We start from the raw sequence: 24,985 nt of genomic DNA, 5'->3' as shown, positions 1-24,985 counted from the left end.
GGGCGTGTCCGCGGCGCTGAGGGGGCGTGTCCGCGGCTATTTGACCCGCTGGCCGCGCGCGCCCGTTCTCTCTCTTTCTTCGTCTGCTCGCCGTTTCCCCTCCTCCTCCTCCTTTTTTCCTCCGCCACCGCTACCCTTGCCGCGGCCCCTGCGCGCCCAGCCATGCCCAACATCGTGCTCTTCAGCGGCAGCTCGCACCAGGATCTGTCCCAGCGCGTGGCCGACCGGCTGGGGCTGGATCTGGGGAAAGTGGTGACGAAGAAATTCAGCAACCAGGAGACCAGGTGAGGCGTGGAAAGCGGATTGGGGATGCGGGGGGAGGAGAGGCGAGCAGGCTAGGCGGCTCCGCGGCTCCATTGCAAGCCATTCCCGGTGCCTCCCCCTCCCTAAAAGCAACAACGGAGGCCCTGAAGCCCAGGGTCGCCCCACGTTGCAGAGGGTTGGGCTAGATGACCCTCGCGGTCCCTTCCAAGCCTTCCTGCGTTCGCCCTGCCCGGGGGCCGCGTGGAGAGGAGCACGGGCCGGAGAAGAGCTTCCTGTCTTGAGAAAGCGAGGGGTGAAGTGACGGGCATGGTGGGGGCGTGGGGATGCGGGAGAAAGAAACCCCTTGAAAGCTGAAGCGCGCTTTCCTCCGGGTTGCGTGTTTTGTGTGCGTATGCAAAGTATGGAAACGCTCATGCAAAGTGGACACTCTCCTGTTTGCTCATAAACCTGCGCGGGAAAAGGGCGTCCTCCGTGTCGCAGGATAATCAATTGTTCTGCCCTAAGAGGGTGGTTTAATATATTTGTCTGAGGCCTACAAACTAGATAATAGATAGATAGATAGATAGATAGATAGATAGATAGATAGATAGATAGATAGATAGATATCTGAGGCCTCAAGTGTATGCTTAGCTCTGGCCACGCTTTCATTGTCCCGTTTTAGGAAGAACAAAAACAAAACAAAAAACCACTTGCCGCTTTTCTCTCTGCATGCTTTATTTCTCAGGGCCCCCAAATTGTAGATTCAGCAGGCACTTGTAGCCAGGTGAAGCTACTCAGAAGTGTCTGTTACATATGTCTTTGCATGTAGTATTCTTTTTCTTCCTTTGCTTTCACATTTTATAGCTTAATGCTTGGACTAGAGGAGGTGATGAGAATGATTTACGTTTGTCCAGAGTGAGGCATGCATTCTGGGCCTTCACATCTCTAGTTTACACATGAAATGCCTTATTCATGTTTTAAAGCATAATGTGTGAATTATTAGCCTGTAGTTTAGAATGATTGCACCAGTTCTTGGCTCTCAAAGTGTGCCTAAATGCAGAATCTGAAAGTCCACATGCCTGGTTGTACTATTAACAAATTTTGAGTAACTACCATATCTTAGTAAGAGTACGTCACTTGTTGATCTGATTGTGAGTCTGCACTTCACCGATAATCTGTGTTTGCCTGTAAGCATGTCTTGAAAGCCTACAGGCTGCCCTTTTCCTGACAACCTTGATCGTGACAGGACAAAAGAGTGTTTAAAAGGCACTACTGATCATAAATAATCTAGAGTTAAGGGTGAGCAGTGAGGTGGCCATGTTTGCTTACAATAACTGCCCTAAATTGTTAAAATAGAGACTGAAGAGCTCCTAGAGATCTGTGCAAACTGACTGAATAGGCAGTAAAATGGTAAATGCAATTTGGTGTAAACTAGTGTCAAGTGACACACATTGGTGCCAAAAAAAGCCACTTTAATTTCATATGCACTTATGAGGTGTGAAGTGACCAAGAATGAGACCTAATAATAATAGACATAATAGATAGCTCAGTGAAGATGTTGACCCAGTGTGCAGCAGCTGTGAAAAAGGCAAATTCCGTGTTAGGAAATCATTAAGAAATCAATTGAAAACTGAACTGCCAATAGCATATTGCCATTATGCAAATCTATGGTGTGGCTGTGTACAGTTCTGGTCACCTCCCCTCAAAAAGGATATTGTAGAGTCGGAAAAGAGCAACCAAAAAGAGGTGACATGATAGAATTTTATAAAATTTTGCACAGCATGGAGAAAGTGGATAGAGAAAAGTTTTTCTTCCTCTCATAACACTGGAACATGTGAACTTCTGACGAAGCTGAACATATGAAGATTCCAGACAGATAAAAGAAAGTGCTTCTTCTTGCACCTTTGGTCCTTGAATATGAAATGTGGTTTGACTGATCAGTCCAATAACACATTTCATATTCAAGGACCAAAGCTGTTTACGAGCTGTCCTAGATCACACATACATATCCTATCCCTCTGTTTCCCCTAATTCTACTCTGAGGTAGAACAGTCTGCTTCTGTGTTTCCTCTCATAAGACATAGGAATGTGGCTGTTTCTCCTTGAGATGGGAAAGTTACTCACAGCTCCTATAGCCTTTCTTGATTGTCTTCCATTGTAGAGCATCCAAGATCTCTTTCCTGAAGTGCTATCTCATTTTCCCAGCACTTTAGAGCCTGGGTAGATATAATTGTTTCTGTCAGATAGCTCTTGCCATTTCAGATGAGTCTGTCATGTAGTTGTGGCTGGTAGAATGTCACAGGAACAGAAAAAAGATTTTCTGCTGCATGCACACCAACTCAAGAATGCTTCCCAGAATCACGGTTTAGGTTTGGGGGTTTTTTGTGAGGGGTTTGGCCTAGTTTACAGCTGGTTATACCTTGGCAAGAAATGTAGCTAAGAGGCGTCTCTAAACTTGTTAAGAGACTAAAATTGGACACTTTATACCTCCTGCAATACAGGAATCTCAACACACAGTCCCCCATCCAAATTGAAACCGTACTGGACCCTGCTTAGCTTTGCAAATATGCTAACCGTTTTACTGCTGCACCACTAAACGCCTATAAGTTTCCCTTTTCTGCTCTTGATTGCACAAATAAAATTGGCAACTTTTTAATTAAAACGAGGCTACGGGATGGGCAACTCTATGGTTGTCTTCTTTGTAACGGGGCATTCTTCCCTGTCATCCTATATTCTTTGTCCCTAGGCCCATCCCTAGCCTCTCCAGTTAAAGGCTTGGGTAGCAGGTGATTCAAAAGGCTTTAAACCTGAACAGCCATTTCCAGTTAGCGAGCAGCGATGTGCCAGGTGAACCAAAATATTGTAGCTTGTTCATGCTGCTGTTTATAGAAGTACACCTGAGTTTATTTCAGTGAAACTGAACACTAAGTTATGCTTGAGCTAGAAGCGAGATGCTACTCTGTGCAAAAGCTGTGGTGGTTGGGCTGTATCCCTTAGTACAGTGGTACCTTGGGTTACAGATGCTTCAGGTTACAGAAGCTTCAGGTTACAGACTCTGCTAACCCAGAAATAGTACCTTGGGTTAAGAACTTTGCTTCAGGATGAGAACAGAAATCACATGGCGGCAGCAGGAGGCCCCATTAGCTAAAGTGGTACCTCAGGTTAAGAACAGTTTCAGGTTAAGAACGGACCTCCAGAACGAATTAAGTTCTTAACCCAAGGTACCACTGTATACTGTATACCTAGCTTGGATCCTTAGAGTTAGTGCACATTAGATACTTAAGCAAGTCTTGGTTTAGGCATAAGTATTCCATTCTTGTACTGCATGTGCATGAAAGCAAAAAACATGCTCACAAGAAGTCAGAGGCACAAAGAACTTTGTATCTCACTGATGCTCCATTAGAATGGAGAAGTGACATCAGTTTAAGGAGTTCATCCTATGAAACTGCAAACGTTCACGTTTAAAATGAATAGCACAGTATGGATGTTATGACTCTCTTGCACTGCTGATTTTAACAGTTCATGCTTGGAAGTAAGCCTCGTTGACTTCAAGCATACAGGCTAAACATTTTAACCTTAAGCTGTCCTAAACTGACTCAAGAGGACCACAGCAACTCTGTTGTTGCTGCTGCATTCTCTAATTTTCCAGCACGTGATCTGGCCTGGGGCTTAGAACAAGCACTGTGTGCACTCTAATCACATCTGCTTCACGTGTGTAAACAAAAGAAGATTATTGCTTGTGTTTCTTTAGACACACACACACACACCACCAATGATAGTGATGGCTCTTGGTGTTATTGGGATAGTTGTGAAAACAAAAAATAGCATAAAGTTGAAATAACTGAGCTAAAGTACAAGTTCCTTCATTGATTTGTTTCACTGATTTAAATTTGTGTAAAGCTGTGATTTCAGTCACTTTGAAGTTTCATTCGTATAACTGCTTTTTGCTGCTCAAGAGCTCAAATCTGTTTTGCTATTTATTGCTGTCCCTTGTTTCCTGGCGGGCTGTGCCACTAACGCTAACAGAAGCAATGCATGCATGCGGGCTCGTTGCTGCACATTCTGCGTACACGAATAGGTACTAACTATGCATTTAAGCTTGTTGCTGTGAGACAAAATGGTAATTTGTGTGAGCAAGACGGCCCATTTACCTTTTGCTTGGTGCACCTTGCTCTGTTGCAAAGGAAGCACATAGTCAAAGGATATCTCACAGAAAAGAGCACTTAGTGGGATCAGAGTTGCATTTGGTGTAGCTGTTGGCCAACTAAAACAAAACATTATTAATGTCTCTTGTTTTGAATATGTCTGATTTCCTGGCATTGCAAGTCCACATTCAGTCTTTCATAAAATCATGGAGTTGTAAGGGACCCCCTGTAACAATGCAGTAATCTCAACAAAAGCCTTCTGTGACAGAGCGCCATCCAACCTCTGCTTTAAAACCTGCAAGGAAAGAGAGTCTACAACCTCCCAATTGACAGCTCTATTTCTTGCCACAAAAAAAATTTAGCATTTTTAAGTTACTGTTATTCTCTCCTCTCCTTTCTGATAATGAGATATATTTCTTTAGCAGCTTTTTTTAAAAGTTTGAATATCTTCTCAATCAGAATGGGACCTAAATAATAATGGAGGATGTTGAAAGGACTGCTTTTGCTTGGGGTGGTGGTGGTGTAATCCCACTGGTGTGCTCAGAGTGACATTTTAGCCTTGCAACTATCCTGCGTTCAAGTTAGTCTGAGAGATACTAACTTAGTTGACCAGCTGTTTGGATTGGGGTTTCCCCACATCCAAGCACAGCACTCAAGCACTGGATCTATGACTAAGTTGACTTCGGATGTTTGAGCAGGCTGAGAGCAAAGACTTGACTGTTTAGTAGGGAATGATAAGGTGCTGATTGATAGCAGGGGTGGTTGACATTGTGCCTTGGAGTGCCTTGTATGTCATCAAACACACGTTTTTCTGCCACATATTCGCAAGTCAGGAAGTTGCATGTGTCCTGGACAATACATGCAGTGGCTCACATACATTAACTCCCCCTCCCCCCAAATATAGCGTTTAAACGCTGTGTATCTGTCCCTTTAAATGTGTGTGAAGCATTCTGTGTTTTCTGTCAACAACAGCCGCAGCCGCCAACTGTGGTTGGAAAAACAAATACTGCTTGTGCAGTTTAAGGGAAAGTATTCTTCTTGTTTTTGAACAGAAGCAAAATATGAATTTGGCCATCCAGATTAATACCCCAACAGGCCTCGCGGCATGCTTTTTTGTTCACTGCTTATTGCAACACTGTCGCTGGGAGTTTGCAAGTGTGTGCTCAGCATTACGCATTAATAGAAGTGAACAATTAACCAATTGGCTCAGTATTAAAATATGGTAATCCTCTCCCAGAAAAGCCCTGAGGCAAATGCCTGTGTACATTGATAAGCCTTGCCCTGAGGGTCAACAAACTCTTGTTCTGTTGGACCAGCTTAGGGGGCAAGTTCCAGAGTCAATAGGCTGCCAGCGCATCCAGCCCCCCAAAGTTCGGCTGCCAAAATTGCACATAATTGCGTACGGGCTGTTATGTTCGGGTGCAGTAATACAATGCATACAAACTGAATGGCGTGATGTACATCCCAAAACGAGGGGAGGGGATGTAGGGATAGCATTTCAGTGAAAAATATTGGTATAACAGCAGTACAGCATTACATGTAAATGATTACATGGTGTAGAATGTGAAAGCTGCATTTCCCAATTAAGCAGGAGGAAAGAATCTGCCTTCCCTATCCAGACACACTCCATAAATAGGCGATTGGTGCTGCAGCAGAGGTTTTAGGGGTCTGCATTCAGGCCCAGTCTGGGAAGTACCTGCTTTCTTGTTCCTTTCCTTCTCTCAGGCCAAAGCAGTTGCTTAGCTTACTGCAAAAAGGCATAGCTTATTGCCCGAGTCTGGAGCGTGGTCAAATACAAAGACTGCAAGTTTAATGGACATAAGGCAAGGCTATCAAGCATAAGCAAACATTGGCCATTGCTACATTCAACTTCTCATGGCAGCGAGTCCCGAAAAGTGCATCATGAGATCCATTTGCTGCTTGTCTCTGCTCGAACCTCTTGTCAATCACTGTGTGAATCCTGAGCTCTAGGGTTATACGAGTCGTGAACTCTCAACCCTGCCCATGGTAAAGGAGCCTCAGTCCCAATTGTCCCAGATGGGGAATCTGAGGGCAGATTATGCAGCAAGTAGCTGAAGCAGCTGTTGTTGTTGTTAATTAGTTAAATTTCTTACCCACCTGTCACCAAAAGGTTCCAGGGCAGATGATCGCAATTTAAAAATACAAAACTAAAAGTTTAAAATAAATGATAGTCAAGAGAATAGGGTGGGTTCTAAAAACATCCACTGGATTCCATAAGCCTTTGTGGATGGACCAGGGAGTGAGCCATACATGACAGCAGGCTCACAATGAGCCCCTCCCTCCCATCCATTTTGTGGCAAAGACCAGGTCAAGCTATGTCCAGCCATATGCACCGTACCAACAATGTACTGAGATAGACCCTTAGTTATCATGGGGGCCATGAAGTCCTGCAATTATTGGATATTGGAACAGCATTCGAAACGCCAATTGTTCTAAATGCATTTTGCAACAGGGAATTTCATTGGTGCAAGGAGTTTCTGAGCTCTGGGTACAGTACTGTGCCTAAGATTTCTGATTAAAACTGCGGAGTGAAAGGAAAGGAGGGCCTTTTTCTGCCTCTGCACTTTCAGCTACTCTCTGATGACTGGAGAAGAGACCCTCTTAAGAATATTAGGGGGGTGGGCAGGGGAAGGACTAGATCATGTGGAAAAATGAACATAATATCTTCACTGCCGTTCATTCATTTTCAGCTTTGTATTCTTGTTATGATAAAGTGCGCCTAGACATTCCATTGTGGTGCCCCTAACCTAGGTTTAAGGTGCCATTTAGCTCCTGGCTTTCATATCTCAGTTTCTAACACAGATATTGAAGCCCCCCAACTCCACATCTGAAACTGCCTCCACCAAATTAGCTAGGGAAGCTGTAGTGCAGCAGGCTGGACAGTACACTTATCAGCCTCCCCCTTCTGTCTCTCGCATGACACCTCAAGCTATCTCCTTGAACTCAGACACAGTTCAGATTGGACTTCTGAGGAGAGAGATGGCATTTTTATGAACAATAGCAAGCCTACTCCTCTGACCTTGACAGGTGGTGCACCAAGTACCCAGGTGGACATAAGCTGAGCTAGCTTAATGTCACTTAGATCATCCAACTAGGCTCAGTAGTAGTAGTTAGCTGTTCTCTTCCCCTCTGTGTACATTTGCTCACCTCTGTACCTTCCCCATCATACTAAATAAAATAATAGGGGAGCTCCTGTGGACTGAAGAGAGAACCCATAAGCCTAGGTGGTGAGTGGGTCTGAGAGAGAATTGTGCCTAAATTGTTTTAGAATACTTGCATGAGGGCCTCTTCTGGATACTGTAAATTAAAGGCCAAGGCCATGTCCACAAGTGAAACTTACATTAGCTGTTGGGCTTCACGCCTTTGAATCAAACAAAACAAAATATAAGTGTGTTATTTCTGTCATAGGCGAATGATACTCATTTGAGTCAAAGGTACCATGGCATAAGGAGGGTATAGCTGAAGTACTGACTTGCGTAGCTTTGATTCCATTCGGAATGTAATATATTTTGGGCGGAGGGGAATTGTTTTAATAATTGTGCTGAGGTCCCTGCCTTGCATTTTATAAAATGGTGCAAATTCAAAGTGAATTAAGGAGGTTTAAAAGTGTGCCTTTGTGTATAAAATCTCCTCAGCTGTCTAGTGGTTTGGGCACTTTGCACCCGTCACCCTTCGAACTTGAACTGAAAGTTCCAAATGGCTGAATTTGATAAATTGCATAAAACAAACATTGATGTTCTTCTTGGGGAAGATCTAGCTTGATTGCCATTTTATCTGTATCACCACAGCAGAATGTTGTTTAACCTTGGAGGTTGGGGGTGGAGATGGGGTAGAATCTTAATGGTTAACTAGTAGTTTTGCCCTTGATACATTTGGAATACAGTGGATTTTTTTGTAACTCGGTAAATGATGCAAATTCCAGGCAGAATTGAGCCAAAGTTAAGCCCTTTTACGCTCAACTGATTTCAGCGGGAATAATAGTTAACCCTCTAATCTTATGCTCTTAAGGCCCCGTCTGCACTATACAAAGTAGTACTGCACCACTTTAAATAGTCATGGCTTCCTCCCTAGAAACCTTCAAACTAGTTTGCTGGGAAGCCGAGAGCTACACTTCTCAGAATGGCTTAACAATCAATTCTTCTTCCCAGGAGTTAGTGAGTTGAGACTTAACAGTATACCAAGTAGTACAACACCCTATAAAGGCGAAGCCTGTGGTTAAGTCTGTCATAACACGTAAAGCCTCTGATCACGTTGCCACAACTTGTTGGTTTTTAAGGACCCCTCTTGCCTGAAAAGCAATTTTTGGGTTTGGGGAGTAAGCCTGTGTCTGGTACATTATCTGCAGAGATCTAAGCTGCTTAGTTAAAATGTATTGTTTAGGAAGAGAATTTAAGTATTACTTGTCTGCTTTATAGACTTAACATGCCCAGTCATGTCATCGTTGTGTCTCCATCTTTCTTTCCAGTGTAGAGATTGGTGAGAGTGTAAGAGGGGAAGATGTCTACATTATCCAGAGTGGTTGTGGTGAAATAAACGACAATTTGATGGAGCTTCTCATCATGATCAATGCTTGCAAGATTGCGTCGTCCTCCCGAGTTACGGCTGTAATCCCATGTTTCCCTTACGCTAGGCAAGATAAGAAAGACAAGGTAGGTGAGCGGTGGTTACTTTCTGAAGGTGTTTGTCAAAATAAGAGTCAACTTCTCCTGCCCCCGCACATTTGCCCTGATTTGCCAAATTATGAAATGTATTTAGAATCTTTGGCTTTCCAGATGTTGATTGGCCCCAGAAAGCATGGCCAATGGTCAGGGATGAGGGGAGTTTAAGTTCAGCAACATCTGGAGGGCCAAATGTTCCCCACCCTTCATTTAGACTATTATAAACAACCTAGTGTAGTTATAGCTGCATTCTGCAGAATTCTTAGTTAGAAGCAAAGTTTCCAGTGAAATTGGTCAACTTTGCTCCCAAATGATTTTTTATCTTAAGTGGCAAAGAGGATTCTTCCTCCCTAACCCATCATGATGGTCCTGAGATCAATATGGCATACTTGGTAGTTGATACAGCAAATATTAATGTTGCAAATGAGAGCTGAGTACATTCTACCACAAACGCAGTTGAAAAATCCAAATGTAAGTACCTGTGGGTGTGTTTGGCATAAAAATAGTGCAGCATAGTATGAAGCAAGGAATATATTATTGTATGCAGTATAGTTCTCGTTATTTTTCATGCTTAGATACCGATAAATAATTGTATGCATTCATGTCAATGTTACACCTTTGCTTTAAACAAATCAAAAGGATGCCTCCTAGCAAATCTTCCTATGCTGTGTCCTCTGCCTCAGTTTAATTCTTTTACTCAATTATGTTAATTGTGCTGTTTTCCATACTTTAGTAATGCATTCTTTTAATTATAGGCATTCTTGGGCTCAAGTGTTTGGCTACCACAATTTTTGCAGCTGTGAACAAATCAGTTAGAGGCATAACACATTCTGAAAAATATTGTGCTTAGACAACCACGTGAGATTAGTTTTGGGACTGAGCAATAAGTTATAATTAGTTCTAACCACACTCTTGGAATGACAGGGCAGGGAATGCCATGGGAAATTGCATCTCCAGTCATTATTTACCATTATAAATCTTATGCAACTTGTTTGAAGTACAGTACCCCACAACTTTATAGTGATTCCCCCCCCCTTTTAAATTAGATAAACCTGCTTCACTTTTCCATTTTGGAACATTTTGTTCTATTCATATTAGAATATTGGAGAGCTGATCATTCTTCCCCAGTAATGAAACTTATTTCTACTTAAGATCTCTTACAATAAGATGACAAGTTTTTGATAATGACCTTTTGCTGCTTTAAAGGTTGAAAAAAAAAAGATGCTGAACCAGGTGATCTCAGAGTTCCATTTTTGACTTTTATAGTTTTTTACCTTAAAGGGAAGTCACTGAGGATGCAATATTCTCTTTAGTTCTTCAAATCACATGCAACATCCTTCTTTCAATATGTCAAATCTCACTACCTGATATTTAACCCGTATACACATTCTTTTCGCAACACTAAAATTTTCACCGCATATGAAAGAGGTCAATGGGAATTCTGATTGAAATGATTTTTAAAATTTATCCTATTCTTGCAGATGAGAGAACAGGATTTGCATATTTCATTAATTGACTTTTGTTGTGTTTTCCTATATAGGACCAAGGTAGATGGGTAAGTGGTACTTTACAGCTATCTTGATTTAAAATGTACCATGGATTATTAGAATCTCAGCTGACCCATTTTGATCTCAACTTCAGTTTAATTGCATAATTTTTAACTATGTTTGAGCAAGCTCTGCCTCCCTTATCAAGAAAGGAAAAAAACCTGGGATTTTTGCATTTCCAGATAACATTACTACTTTTTGCCAACACAACAAAGTTCATACTGAAGTTTATATCAGACCTTTCCCAAAGTAAATGAAAAATTAGGTAACTCAGAGCAGGAAAGTTTTAAATCTAAGCCACTATTTAAGACTTATGTGTGTCTATATAGGATATTCACCGCACATGCAGAGCAAATTCCTTGATTATTGGAGAAGCAGCATAAATCAATCACAGTTTGGAAGGAGAAAACTGGAAATTGGGTTGTGTAGGCATCACACACACACACACACACAGTAGAAACATATAAGCCAAAAAGTGTGGTAGACAAGTTCACCTGTCCAGACCCAGAAGTTTGGTGTGGTTCTATAGGATGCTGAGAAAGTGACTGGAAATTTCCAGGTTTCAGATCTTCTAAAAATATTAATGTCATTCTGAAATATTTGTTGTTTGTGTTACATAAAGGAGCTGTGACTAATAGCTTTGTCTCTTGCTCTTAATCCTAAAGTATAATTTGTAAGCAGAGAGCAAAATGTCCAGGAGCTAACTCCTTGAAGGTTCAAGAATTTGGTTTTTAGAAGGGTTTTAAAAAATGCCAACTTAGACAGTTCACTGATTTCCAGATGTTATTCACGAAGCATACATGCCAGACTAGCACTTATGAATGGTTCTTCTGTTGGCTCATTGGGTTCCCTTTTGAAGCATTGATTTGCCCCAGTCAGAAAAAGAGATGCTAAGTGGAAATGTTTGCTGTACTAGAGAAGGAACAACATTTTCCCTTGGGTCAGTTTGGCTAGCAGCCCTCGAATTTTGGGTCTTCTCCCGTGTTGTCTGACTTGGCTTGTTCACTTGGGTGACTTGGGTTTACTTGCTAAGCTGTTCCCTGTAGGCACCTTTTGTCATGGTGCTCTTGGAGGCACATTGCAGTCTAGATGACGTGGAACCTGATTGTGCAAGTCTCTCCTTGCCCAGTGTTTGTACTAAAAGGCGATCGCCAACATTGCACCTGCTTGCTCTTTCTCTCCTCCACCTGCGTATCATCCAACCTTGAAGAGCAGATTTTTGGGCAGTTTGGGGCAGAGATGGAGGAAAGAAAGGAGAAGACCATTGTGCAAGTTAGGCTGACACAAACTGGATGCCACCCAGAGCGCTTACAATTTGGCAGCATCAACAAGCTATTATTTGAAGTAAATCTTACGCTGGTGTGTGGATGTGGTTTTCTGAATATTCAAAAAGTGACAACATATTAATGGCTTCACACGGGAAGACACCTTAGTCTTCAGAAAGTGTTAATGACCAATTTCCCTCCTTGCTAATGAGAACAAGATAAATAGCTTGGATGTGACCTATCCACAGTTGGGCTTTGAGAGGCCAGAACATCCCATGAGGCAAAGTAAAGACTTCCTACTAATTATCAGAGATGTCCTCTCTGCGCTTGTCACACTGGCGTCTTGACAAGATGTAGCTTATAAGCAGTGGCTCTTGGTTCTGGCATCTATCAATGCTGCTTTAGCACTTCATTTTTCAGTCCCGAGATCAATAATGTACGCAGTATGTTGAACTTTGCCTCCTGGCTGCTGATGTTGCAGAATAGCCAGGGAAGAGAGGTATGTCTTCAGCTATGTGCTTTGGCTGAATGAAATTCTTCACATTTTTTATAATTAGCCATATTTTTGAAAAATATGTGTATTTGACTATATTGTCTTCCACTAATGTCACTGTTTGGATTTTCAGTTGTGTGAATTTATTCTTGAAAGAGTGGGCAGTTTGCGGTGTGTGTAATCACAAGCTCTAGTGCTATGCAGTCACCCATTCATTCTTTCTGAGAGGTGCAGAACTTCTGAGCAAACTACATTGCAATGAATGTGTACCATATGGCAGAAGCGGTTGGTGGATTGTGTCATGCATGTGACTCTGCTATGAGTAAGGGGAAGCTGATTGCCCCATCTCAGTTAAATGAGCTCAGCCCCATATCATGGCTGTCTGTGTATCAGCTGTGCAGGTAGTGGTTTCTTTCTCAGTTCTGTTGTTCTGCGTTACTTTTCTGTTCTGAGTGTCTGCTCCCCCCCTTTCTTTCTCTATCCCCTTTTGTCCATTTTCAGTCTTTTAGAACTCTCCTTTCTTCTGACTTTTTCCACTTCCTGCAGGCATTGCAACTGCTTTGCATCCTGAGCATTTGTGTAGGAATTAGGACAAGCTTCCTAAAATGAAATGTAAAAGAAGCAGTAAAAAAGTTAGGGGTTGTGGGGGTTCTTGGAAGAGTTGGCCCTTAGTGGGACAGTTGCATTTCAAGTATTTTCAAATGCTACATCTTAGCAAGACGAATTTCTGTAGCAATACTGTATGTCCCATTCTGTACTAGAAATATTGCATGCTTTGACCTGAATGGAAGTCATGATAAACCTGGTGGTTGGTGAGGCAAACCTTTATGGAGGAATCAGCTTATGGTTGTGTTTTGCATCAAAAAATGGGGTGATCTGGAATGCATTCCATTCCCCCCTCCCCCGACACACACACTTCTTAGTGCTTTCAAAGTATCTAAATGCCATTTTGGAAAAGGCCCACTTCCCAGTTAAATCTGGTTCATCATTCCTAAGAACTAAACTTCATCACATGGGGAAATGATGTCACTGTTTACTACTTGAAGAGGAATGATTTGTTCACTGTTTAGTTCCAAACTACATATTACCTCAGTAGCCAAATATTTCCAAATACACACTTGCTTAGGCAACACTTAATGTAATGTGTGGTGGGGGCAAGGGTAGAGGACCATTTGAAATTGGCTGGGGTGCTCAGCACCATTGATACACCTTGAAAATTCTGCCCTGCTGGTTTCTCCCCCTAGTTGTTTCAGGTATCTGAAACCAGATTTCCTTTTGGGGTTAAGGAGAATTTTTTCAAAAAAGATTTTAAGATCTTTCATAATACAATGCAATGCAATAACAAATCTAAACGAGAGAGAGAGAGAGAGAGAGAGAGAGAGAGAGAGAAGAATGCAAAGTCCTCTGTCACAAGTAGGTCTCCATTTTTTCTCACAGCCTCCTTGGGAGATCTCTGGGGACCTGTGGTCCTCCAGGTGGATAGTTCAATTGTTTACGATGTGGTGCTGATAATCCCAAGGTTGCAGGTTCGATCCTTGAACGGCACAGCTGCTTATTCCTGCATTGCTGGGGGTTGGACTAGATGATCCTCAGGGTCCCTTCCAATTCTACGATTCTATGAAATCCAATCATCCCCAGCCAGCACGGCCAGTGCTCAGGGATTAGGGGAACTGTAGTCTAATATCATCAGTTGGGCCCCAGATTTTCAACCCTTGGTTTAAAAAAACTGTCAAGGAAGTGTTTGTAAGGGGATGAGGGAAGAGCTGATCTCTCCCCTGCCCCCAGATTATCTTCACAAGGCAAATGGGTTTGAGTGGGGAAGGGAAGTTGCAGCAGAACAACAGGAAGCCAAGTGGTTCATTTGTGCAGGTCTCTGCTGCAGATTGCCCGCCCACCCCCCCCCACCCCCCGTTGTGTTTCCTTATAAGAAGCCGTGGTTTTCAGCATGCATTTGTGTTTGTGTTTGGCCCTGACTATATTAAAGTAGTTTGGATGTCTGGAGTTAGCAAGTGGCTTAAAAAATATCCAAAGAGGTCTAAAACAGAAGCCCTTGCTTTCCGAAAAGCCAAACAATTGTGTTCAGATTCCTGAGGTGGATCTACACCGACCTGTCTAACATTATTAGAAGGGCATTAGGTATATTGTTCTAAAACGTCACAGGGCGTACTTTTAATTTAAATGGTTTTTCTTACTTCGTTGTTGGTTTATATTCGTCGAAACGCTGCTGGTGGCTCTGCACCTCCCTCTGGTGTCACATTTTAAAAACGCATTAAGAACATTAAAAGCAATGTGTCATTTGTTCCTCTCTGTTACCGCAACCCTTCCTTAACCTTTTCCTACCATTAAAAACAGGACGCGGGTGGCACTGTGGTCTAAACCACAGAGGCTAGGGCTTGCCAATCAGAAGGTCAGTGGTTCGAATCCCCGCAACTGGTTGAGCTCCTGTTGCTCGATCCCTGCTCCTGCCAACCTAGCAGTTTGAAAGCACGTCAAAGTGCAGGTAGATAAATAGGTACCGCTCCGGCGGGAAGGTAAACGGCGTTTCCGTGCGCTGCTCTTGTTCACCAGAAGTGGCTTAGTCATTCTGGCCACATGTTGGCTGTACGCCGGCTCCCTTGGCCAATAAAGCGAGATGAGCGCCGCAACCCCAGAGTCAGCCACGACTGGACCTAATGGTCAGGGGTCCCTTTACCTTTACCATTAAAAACATGAGTTCATCTGCCCCTGGGTTGGGACAAGAATTGAGAGCAACAGCAGGTAACATTTGAAGTGTGTGAAGAAAGTGATTTGAACTCTTGATGCAAGCCCGAAAAGCACACACTGGGGACTCCTTACCTGTAATAGTCTTCCTGGTGCCAATGAGAACTGAGAATGCTCAGTGGATACTAAGAGCCGGAGGATGTTGAGTGTAAGGTGTATAAAAAAGGCAACTAGAAGGGAGGCTAGAGGTGAAGATGTGGCTGGAACCCTGAGCAGAAGCACTTCTGTTAGACTGCAGCGTTTCTCAAACTTGGGTCTCCAGATGTTTTTGGACTATAACTCCCATCATCCCTGACCACTGGTCCTGCTAGCTAGGGATGATGGGAGTTGTAGTCAAAAAACAGCTGGAGACCCAAGCTTGAGAAACACTGTGTTAGAGAATGAGGATACAGCTGCAACATTTTGTTTGCAGATCCCACTTGCTTTATATAGAGAGATGCATAGATATTATAAGAAGTGTGGAAGAGCTCTGATCACTTGTCCACTTGCATCGCTTGAACCGAGAGACCTTATGACTTCCTTCTCACCCGCCCCGCAACCCAAAAGTTCATAAAACCCGTCTTTTGTTCCCTCCAGAGCCGCGCTCCCATATCTGCAAAACTTGTCGCCAACATGTTATCAGTTGCTGGAGCAGATCACATCATCACCATGGATTTGCACGCTTCCCAGATACAGGTAATGAGGATTCCTTTTCTCTCTCCTTCCTGTATGCTGCTTCCCTTTGTGTGTTTGCACTGCCATCAGGAAAATGTGCTGGGTCATGAGCAGCTAGGTCTGCATGCAAGCAGAATAGACACCTGCTCTTCTGCTCCTCCCACCTCCAGCTGCCCACCGCATCTGTTGTGCAGGGGGTTTTTTTTGGGGGGGGGGTTATAGGAGGCTGTAGATGGGAGGAGAGGAAGGTGAAATCCCATTGTGTGAGTAGAAGCTTGATTCCACCCTTTGTTCTATCTATCTGTCTACTAAAATTTGTGCCCCACCTTTGTAAACAAAAAGTCAGCTTGATTGTGGGAGCAGTAAAGTGATAGTTCGAACGCTCACAGCATGTCTCCAGTGCCTACTTAAAATAGGCCGTATGGGCCACGTGTCATTCTCTAGGGATGTTGCTCCATCATCTGAGTAGCGCAACAGGCAAAGACCCTTTCCCCTCACCCAGCTGATAACAAAAAGAGTTTCAGAAGCTGAGTGCGGTTCTTTACTAGGTTCGAAAGGACAAGCGATTCCTGGGAAAATCCTCGTTCCAGGCCGATTTATGGCTTTAAAAACTAAAGCCACCAACCTGAGTAGAGCCTGGAGACAAGTTGGCAACCAGTGAAGAGGATGTATTCAGCTGTCATCATATGATCCACCCTGCTAGCCACTGATGGCACGATTGTTGACCATCTGGACCTTCAAGAGCAGCCCTGCACTGCAGCAATCCATATGTTGCAGTTGATTCTACTAAAATTGAAGCCAGGTGCAGTGATTTCCCTTGGGCAATCCTGTGGTCTCCAGGGTTGCTTTGAAGCATCATGGGCTTTGTTACTGCAGTGGTCTGTTTAAATTCCAGGCTGGGGCATTTTGAATATGTAACAAGCAACTGCTATCTCTCCAGCTCTCTCTCATAAAGCCTCAGGTTGTTGACTGTCAGCTGTAGACAACACACACAGTCTTGGAAGTTTTCTCAAGGCCAAGTAAGACACCTGTGTTTTGCTCCCATGGGCTTCAAACTCTTGAGTTTGCTGTGCATGTGATGGGGGCGTAATTGTGTAGGAAGGTCCAAATGGCTTCTTTCATTCTCAAAAAGTGACAACTTTTTCAGAAGGAAGAAAGAAGTGAAGAGCGGCTCCCTTAAGTGGTAGAATCAAGAGAGGCAGAGGACCAGCCTGGATGCTAATGAGAATTGGGATGCAGTTTATTAAAATGAACACCACCCACCCTTTTGGAGTCACTAAATTTAGTCACTGTCACAAAGCAGTGGCTGTTACATGGCTGCTTAGATGCAGTCTGAAATGTATTCAGTAAGCTTTTTCCTCGCAGCTGTTGGGGTGTCCTTGCCTCTCTTGTTTCAAGCATTTCAGTGAAACGGACATATCAAAAAGAGGGTTTGATGCTAGACTGCATGAACAGCATCTCATTTAAAATGGTGAAGCACAGCCATTTAGATGTTGCACTTGGACATATATTGGAGCAAAGGTGGTATGTGATTCTTCCCATGTCTGTATTTGCCTTTTGTTTTATATACTCTAATCAGGGGCGTGCCTTTATATACTCTAATCAGGGACGTACCAGCCCTGCTCCACACTTCCCTCAGGTGCTTTTGCCTGGCTGGAATGTGTCTGTGTTCTGTGACAATACCTCTAGTTTGTCTGGATAAAGATGGGTGTGGTGGGTGGGTGCATATGGGAGCTTCCAGCTTCTACGCGGCTGAAGTGTTGCCTGCAGTGCAAAGATAAGAGACTCATCCATTGTTCTGCCCAGTTTTTCTTGTGACCCTGCCCACTTTTCTCACTGGTCCCACTCAATACTGACCAACAGTCCCCAGGAAGTTATCTGAGAGACAATGGGTGTGGCAGAGAAAGCTCCTCATCTGCTTATTTTGCATGAGATTTTGGCAGTTGTTAGCCTGCCTCTGCAGCTTGTTAATCGTATAAAGATCTGTACCTCCGTAAATTAATACCTGGCTGCCTCTTTTCTTGCAATCTCCAGGGTTTCTTTGATATCCCAGTGGACAACCTGTATGCAGAACCAGCTGTGTTGCAGTGGATCAAAGAAAATATTGTAGACTGGAGGAACTGTGTCATTGTCTCACCAGATGCGGGAGGAGCAAAAAGGTAGGATGCAATCTCCAGCTAACCTGTTTTATTATATAGTTTCTAACATGCAGAACCCACCTTTTTTATGTTACGGAAGCCAAGGCAGCTTACATGGTGTTCTGCAGGTGGTTTCTCCATTCAGGCACTGACCAGACCGAGGCTTCCTTAGCTTCAGAAAAGTGCTGACCACAGGGGCCTTCAGACCGTATGCTGGGAGGAACAATCTCACCAGCATTCCTTTTACAGAGCAGAAACCACTTTGGCAATTAATGTTTATCTAAGTGATTGATGCATCGGTTGCTTAACTTCTGTAGGTGGAACATTTTTTAGAAAGCAGCGAGTTCCAAGCACTGGGAAACTTACCTTCTTAAAATAATTTCTTTGTCCTGCTGAATCATGACAAAGATCCATCTAGCCTTGTTTTCACAGTGGCCAACCAGATGATTTCCAAGCTCTGCACTTTGCTTGGTGGGCAAGGCCCACTGAGTGCATCAGCTCCTGAATGCTAGGGATGCTTGTGTGAGATCCCACAGGATCATCCCAGTGCAGGAAAGGATTCAGACATTGGGACATGATATATTGTTGTTATCCTTCTTGGTTCACATGAGTACAACACAGTACCATCCTTTGCAGCTTAAACTTGGAAGCTAAGGCAAGGTTCATTTAACTCCTAGAAACAATAATCCAGAATGCTTTAAGGCACACTGGATTTTCCCTGGTATTGCCCATTTCCTCCCCCTTAAAAACAACAATCGCACACAGTTTTGTGAAGTAGTAAAAATTGTATTTACTTAAATAACCTTGGTCTTGAAGAAACACTTAACAGTAGCAAAATGAAGGCACGTTTATAACCACTAAGTTACAAAAGTACAAAATGTGATTTCAAATATGGTGAATGGGCTGCAGAGCTGAGACATGCACATGCAGTCAGCTTGGAAGCATGATGAAGAAAGAGGAGGCTGCTCAGATCAGCAGGATGTATGGAGGGTTACCGCTTACTGCCAAAGCAGACAAAGGAAGTGATCTTACAGAGTTCTCTCTGGCAAATTTTACAGGAAAGCTCTGTGAGCCTCAGCCCCGTCATGTGCCCATCTGGCAAAACATGACTTGTTGGTTTGATTGCAATGATGTCCCACATCCAGAACTGGAGTGCTGAGTAGGGCCTTGACCCCCAAGCAAGTTGGAGAGCCTAAAGCTCTTTCCATGCCAGGTCTGCTTGGGACCTGATTGGCATTTTGTTTGGTTGTTTCCTTGGCAAATGTAGCTCACATCCTCTGCATTTTATCCTCACAGCAACCTTGTGAGGCAAAGAAGCAGTGACTTGCTAGCAAGTGAGCTTCATGGCTGGCTAGGAATTTGACACACTAAACCCCTCTAAACCCACACTTGCAAAAGTTACCACTGTGATATATGTAGAAACTGCTTTCAGCTGCCAAGGCAAACGTGGAATAGGCCTTTGCATTTAGGTCTCGCCAGGCACCTGAAACTCATTAGCAATGGTGCCTGCCTAACTTCTTTTGGGAGGCAGTTCCACAGGCTAGGGACCACAATACTGAAAGCACAACTCCTCACTGACAGGAATTCTGCTCCTGGCTGATAGAGAACCACTAATAGTGCTTCTCACCCCACCCCAAATAATGGTAGTGATAAACTTGGAATTGTACATGGTCTACCTTACTCTGGGTACAAGTACCTTGAAACTGGCCCAGCAGTGCAGGTCTTTTCAACTCCAGCATCATATGGTGGTGGTGGTAGTCTGTGGGTTACCAAAGCCTCCTTGAGAAATTAGCACTCTGGTTTTATTCAACGCAGGCAGGAACGTGCTGAGTAGTCCCAGCCTCCCTAGCCTTTGTGGGAAGAGCAGAGAGGTCCTCTGTGGTCATGGGAGACTTCACATGCCAGACAGGACATCCTACACGACTGGGATTCTGGGTCACAAGCAGGCTTTCGCAGGTTCATCCATATGCACAAAGACACAGGTGGTAGAGGCAAGCGAGAGCTGCTTATCATGTGCATGAGACGTACTTAACACAAAATTCTGCACTCTAAAGAGCAAGCTACCCATTATGCTAAATTGAGACAGCTAATGTTATCAAATGCAGCTAATTTTTAAAATGCTCCATCAAGCCAATCTAGATCCTGATTATAAATGCTCGCCTGCCTTAAATTGAGGGGAGGTGGGGGTTGAATTTTGCTCCATGTGACTCATCTACTGCTGTTGTAAAATTTTTATAGGATCTAAAAGTTTTGTTCCGATGCATCAGTTCTTTTAATTCAAAAGCCCTGACTATGTTTTGCTCCCGCTTGATGCAGAGTCACTTCCATCGCTGACAGACTGAATGTCGAGTTTGCGCTGATCCACAAAGAGAGGAAGAAAGCCAACGAAGTGGACCGGATGGTCTTGGTTGGGGATGTGAGCAACCGCGTAGCCATTCTTGTAGACGACATGGCAGACACATGTGGCACAATATGTCACGCTGCGGACAAGTGAGTAAAAAACTGAGGCAGACCTTCATGGTGAAGAGAATCGGGTAGCAGCAGAGGTTTCTTTGGGGTGGGGAGGGGATGGGTTTCATTTTAGTTCAGAAAAAGAGATCTTGCCCACACAAAACATTGGTTTCTCTGACTGCTACGACTTAAGTATGTTTTTATGAGTAGCTTCAGTCTTAATTGAAATACACCGTTTTAGGAAATAGCCTGTTAATTTACTCCCCTGAGCCTACCTAGCTATATAGATGAACTTTGTAGTCAAGTCTTCATTTACAGCTGTGCAGGATCATTGCATACTAGGGCGGGGTGATAACTGGTTTTCAACATTGTGATATGTTGGCAGCTAAACACCACAATATGCTGGGAGGAGGAAGCAGCCAAGATAAGTGAGCAAGCCCCAAGGCCTCTGGGGCTCATGCAGGCAGGAGGGGCATCGGGGCTTCCTGCCTTCACCCAAGCAAGCAGGCTGTGTCTTTCCTTCTGGGGCGGCCAGTCGCTCCAGGAGGAAAGATGCAGCCTGCCGTCCTGGGTGAAGGCAGGCAGACGACAAGTGTGTAGTGTTTGGGGGAGCCACTGGGGCAATTGCCGGGGGTGAGACCTTGCAAAGCCACTCAGGGCTATTGCCCCTCTGGCAGCTGGGCATGCCCTCTTGGTCCTCCACCCCTGGCACGGGTGCAGCCATGTGCACACCTGCACCTTGGAGATAAGCTCCGCCACTGGTGCATGGAGCCTGAGAAGCACGTTCTCAGGCTCTGTGCGTCTGTCTGCATTTGTCCAAGTGGGTAATTACTCTTGTCGTTTCCTGAAACTTGCACTCTAGATTTGTGCTGACATTCATACATCTCCCGCTCTCCCCCTTCCTATGTTTTATAGATTAGTGTCTGCAGGAGCGACTAAGGTTTATGCTATTCTCACTCATGGGATCTTCTCTGGCCCTGCTATTTCGCGGATCAATAATGCTGCCTTCGAAGCAGTCGTCGTCACCAACACGATCCCACAGGAAGAAAAAATGAAGCATTGTCCCAAGATTCAGGTATGGTGCGCTGATTTACAGCAGCAGGTCATCTTTTTAAGCTTTATATAGCAGTATTATAAGCCACGTTAAGGGGATAAAAATAGTTATGTGCCTGGGGACACCCCCCAAGAAAGATCTTTTTTGAGGGGGGGTGCAATGAGCTGCTTTCTCATCAAGGCCAGATTAGCAGAGAGGGATGTTGCACTCAAGTCTGGCTCTGGTGCGCAAGGCAGCTTCATTGCACGATGGTCCAATGCTGCCAGCCCATGACAGCATCACAGCCTCCTAAGCCTGGGCAATATATGATGTCGGCTTCACTGGGTACATTGCTGCTCCTGAGTCCCTCTGCTACCAGCGTGTCAAGGGAGAGCAAGCTGCATCCAGGCAGGGGGGACTCGGTGAAGCCGCCCTCATACTGGTGCAGAGGGAGCAACATGCTGCATCAATGAGGCACAATACAGCTTGTTCCTCCCCCCACTTCTTCAAACTGCTTGGCTGAGGAGTGTGCCACTGCCCTTGCCTCAGCCAAGCAGTTTTATGGAGTCCCTGACTCTCATGAGCCAGCAGTGCAATGAGGTCTCCGTTAAACTGCTCCCCCGTTGGGAGAGTCCCAATCCTTCTGCTTGCAAATGAGCAGGAGGAGGATTGGGGCTGCGCAGGTGGGGGCTTCATGCCCTCCCTGGAGAAAGGTAGCTTGCCCGTGCAAGGCGGAGGCAGCTTTCCAAGTGGAGCCTGAGAGGCTCCATATACTTGGCTGCTGCTACCTGGGAGGGTAGGCTATGTCTGCACACAAGCTGGAGGAGCGGGAGCCTTTGCACCTGCCAGCTGAGTACAGTGGTGCCCCGCAAGACAAACGCCTCGGAAGACGAAAAACTCGCTAGACGAAGGAGTTTTTCGTTTTCTTAGCCGCTTCGCAAGACGCATCTCCCTATGGGCTTGCTTCGCAAAACGAAGCTTGCCCCGCAAGCTCCGGGGATAGCGGGGAAGCGCAGCGCGTCTTCCCCGCTGTCCCCGGACCTCTTTTGAAGCAAGGGGTGGTGGGGAGAAGATTGCTTCTCCCCGTTGCCTGCCCCGCAATCTCCGGGGACAGAGGGGAAGGCGCACGCCTTCCCCTCTGTCCCCGGACGGTCTCCATAGGAACGCATTGATTGATTTTCAATGCATTCCTATGGAAACCGTTCTTCACAAGACGAAAAAACTTGAACGAATTAATTTCGTCTTGCGAGGCACCACTGTAGTGCAATGTCGCTCTGCCCCCCCCCCAAGCACTGGGAACAAGCTGTGTCATCCCGAGCAGTGGCTGGGGGCAATGCAGCTTGTTGTTTCAGCAGCACCAGACTACGATGTTGAAAAGCTGATCCCACACGGGGCTGGGCCAGTGAGGCTGCAGCAGGCTCCCTCCACACCCTGCCCCTGTATAAATCCTAAGACTTTTGAGAGAGATCTATGGTCAATTCTACATTCTGAATACATATCAAACATGCTAAAAATCAGGTCCTTATTGATTTATGGCTTATACCAGGCATCCGTGGTGGCTACCTAACCTCAGTTAAAAGTCCCTGTGGTGCCTTATTTGGGAAATGATTCCTTAGAACACACTTTACAGTCCCCCAGCATCCTTACACATTTTTTTTCTTTTGGGGTTTAGTAAATAAAGTGCATCCTGCTTACTTGGTACTTGTCTCATGTGCACCATGCAGCAGCAGCAGCAGCATCGTGACCTTCGATGGCAGCTGGGGCACAGGTGTTCACGGAGGCTAAACAAAACCCACTGCGCCAGCCAAACCCTATCACTGGGTAGAGTCCAGCAGGGAGCCTGGCTGGCTGACACAGCCTTTGGTGGGCACATCTGGCTCTATGCCCCCATCCCACACTGCACCCCTACCTTGCAGAACAACACAAAACAAGTCTGGTCAGTGCATGGCTAACGCAACAAGAGAAATAAATTATAAAAAATAATACTACAGGCGTTGGAGGGGAACCATTGTAAATATCAGTTCTCACTGCCCTCCAGTGGCAACAACTCTCATTGCCGTTATGCACAGTTTCTGTCTCAAAGCGCCCAGCCCTACTGATGACGCGTGGGTAAGTCACAATGTTGAAAAACAGATATCAGCAGCTAAATATGCTGATATATAAATACAATGTCTGTAATGTATCTCTGCTGCTTCTGCCTCCCCACCTTAGGATAGGAAGAAGCAGCCAAGATACATTGCCCATCCCTGAGGAAGCCCCCGTACTGCTCTGGCTCATGCAAGCTGCAGGGGCTTTCTTAAACTGCTCAGCTGGGGGCAGGAAGCCTCCTGCCCCTTGGCTGAGCAAGCCCAGATAGCACTCCGGCTCACAGAGTGGTGCTTGCGCCTTCTCAGGTGCAATGAATTGCCTGCTCAAGTTGTCTGAAACTGGTATAGCGATATGAAGCCCACATTTCTCAGACAATTTATCCACCAGCTCTAGTCATCAGTCTGCAGAATGGCTGTTTTTGGAGTCTTGGGAAATGTGAAATGTAAAACTTAATCAAGATGTTCCAGCATATCTGCAGGGTCTTATGAATAGAGCTTGTACAACAACAAGTGATTGGCACCTTTCCTCCTCCTCCAACCCCCACCCCCGCCCAATAGACAATTGAGGTTTTGAATGAGACTCACTTTGGCATGTCCGGATAACAATGGAAGCCACTATCTTTTCCTTGTAGGTTATTGATATTTCTATGATTTTGGCTGAGGCGATCCGAAGAACACACAACGGCGAATCTGTGTCGTACCTGTTCAGCCACGTCCCACTATAACTGCAAACCAGCTTTGGCCTGCTGCATTCGGGGGGTGGGGGATGGGGGATGCACATCAGATAATGCAGCTCATGATGAAGGTAACAAATGTCTACGCAAAGCTTCAGCTCAACCACACCTACCCCTCTCTTAATATGGACAATAACTAAACCGGGCAAATATGTGTATTATTTTTGCTTACAACTTTTTATAAATTCTCTTTGGGTTTTTAAAAGAGAAAACTATGCTTTTTGCCTGTGATTTATTAAGATGTGCATATATCATATGGGAAAACAGTATTTTTGCTAAGGCCAAAAGTTAACTCAGGGTTGGTAACATGAGAGGCATGCACTTGCTGAGAGTTAACTGTGCCACACTTAGAACAGAAACTTGTAGTCATTTACAGATTTAGATTAAATGGCCTGTGAAATTCACTTCTGACAAAATCAGTGTCTATCTTAAGCTTGCAGATCGTTTGTGGTCAGGTAATAATTTTTGGCACCTCTTAAAGTGCCCCTGGCATAATGATGAACTTCGGCTGCCCTCTCATCCTGAGAAATCACTGCGCCAAAATGCTTCTAAACAGCTGTGACCTGGAATAGCATAGTACAGTGCTTCATGGATTGCTGAGTTATGGCTGCACTTGCAGCCATAGGAAACTGCCTTATTAGTCCACCCCACTCTGCATTGTCTAGACTTGACTGGCACTATGATAGCCAGGGTTTCAGACGGGGCATTCCCAGTCCTACCTGGAATTTCTGCTTGCAGAACTACTGCTCTTTCCCC

At 44.7% G+C, this 24,985-nt stretch overlaps 1 protein-coding gene across 2 annotated transcripts; it reads left to right on the top strand.

The window, feature by feature from the left end:
• The first annotated feature begins 42 nt into the window (after positions 1-42).
• PRPS2 (phosphoribosyl pyrophosphate synthetase 2) lies at positions 43-24,633 on the top strand. 2 transcript variants are annotated; one of them, XM_081858765.1, is made up of 8 exons: positions 43-284; positions 8,875-9,058; positions 10,608-10,622; positions 15,709-15,807; positions 17,821-17,945; positions 20,241-20,414; positions 21,291-21,450; positions 24,128-24,633. In XM_081858765.1, exons 1-8 carry the CDS (start codon positions 163-165, stop codon positions 24,218-24,220), a joined length of 972 nt encoding a protein of 323 aa, XP_081714891.1. In that variant the 5' UTR covers positions 43-162; the 3' UTR covers positions 24,221-24,633. The 2 variants fall into 2 exon arrangements, with proteins under 2 accessions (XP_081714891.1, XP_081714892.1); XM_081858766.1 differs by lacking the exon at positions 10,608-10,622 and having other exon boundaries at positions 48-284.
• The last annotated feature ends 352 nt before the right edge of the window (positions 24,634-24,985 follow it).

This window comes from Podarcis erhardii (genome assembly GCF_964252035.2).
Source record: "Podarcis erhardii genome assembly, chromosome: 4".
In the NCBI taxonomy this organism is placed as follows: domain Eukaryota; kingdom Metazoa; phylum Chordata; class Lepidosauria; order Squamata; family Lacertidae; genus Podarcis; species Podarcis erhardii.
The sequence above is the reverse complement of the archived record's forward strand: the minus strand, read 5'-3'. Positions and strand labels throughout refer to the sequence as shown.

Bases quoted from the DNA above. Each gene is read 5' to 3' on its own strand.
- PRPS2 (XM_081858765.1), top strand. From the start codon at position 163: ATGCCCAACATCGTGCTCTTCAGCGGCAGCTCGCACCAGGATCTGTCC. The intron at 285-8,874 runs GTGAGGCGTGGA...CTTTCTTTCCAG, and splicing joins TTCAGCAACCAGGAGACCAG to TGTAGAGATTGGTGAGAGTG. The intron at 15,808-17,820 runs GTAATGAGGATT...TGCAATCTCCAG, and splicing joins TGCACGCTTCCCAGATACAG to GGTTTCTTTGATATCCCAGT.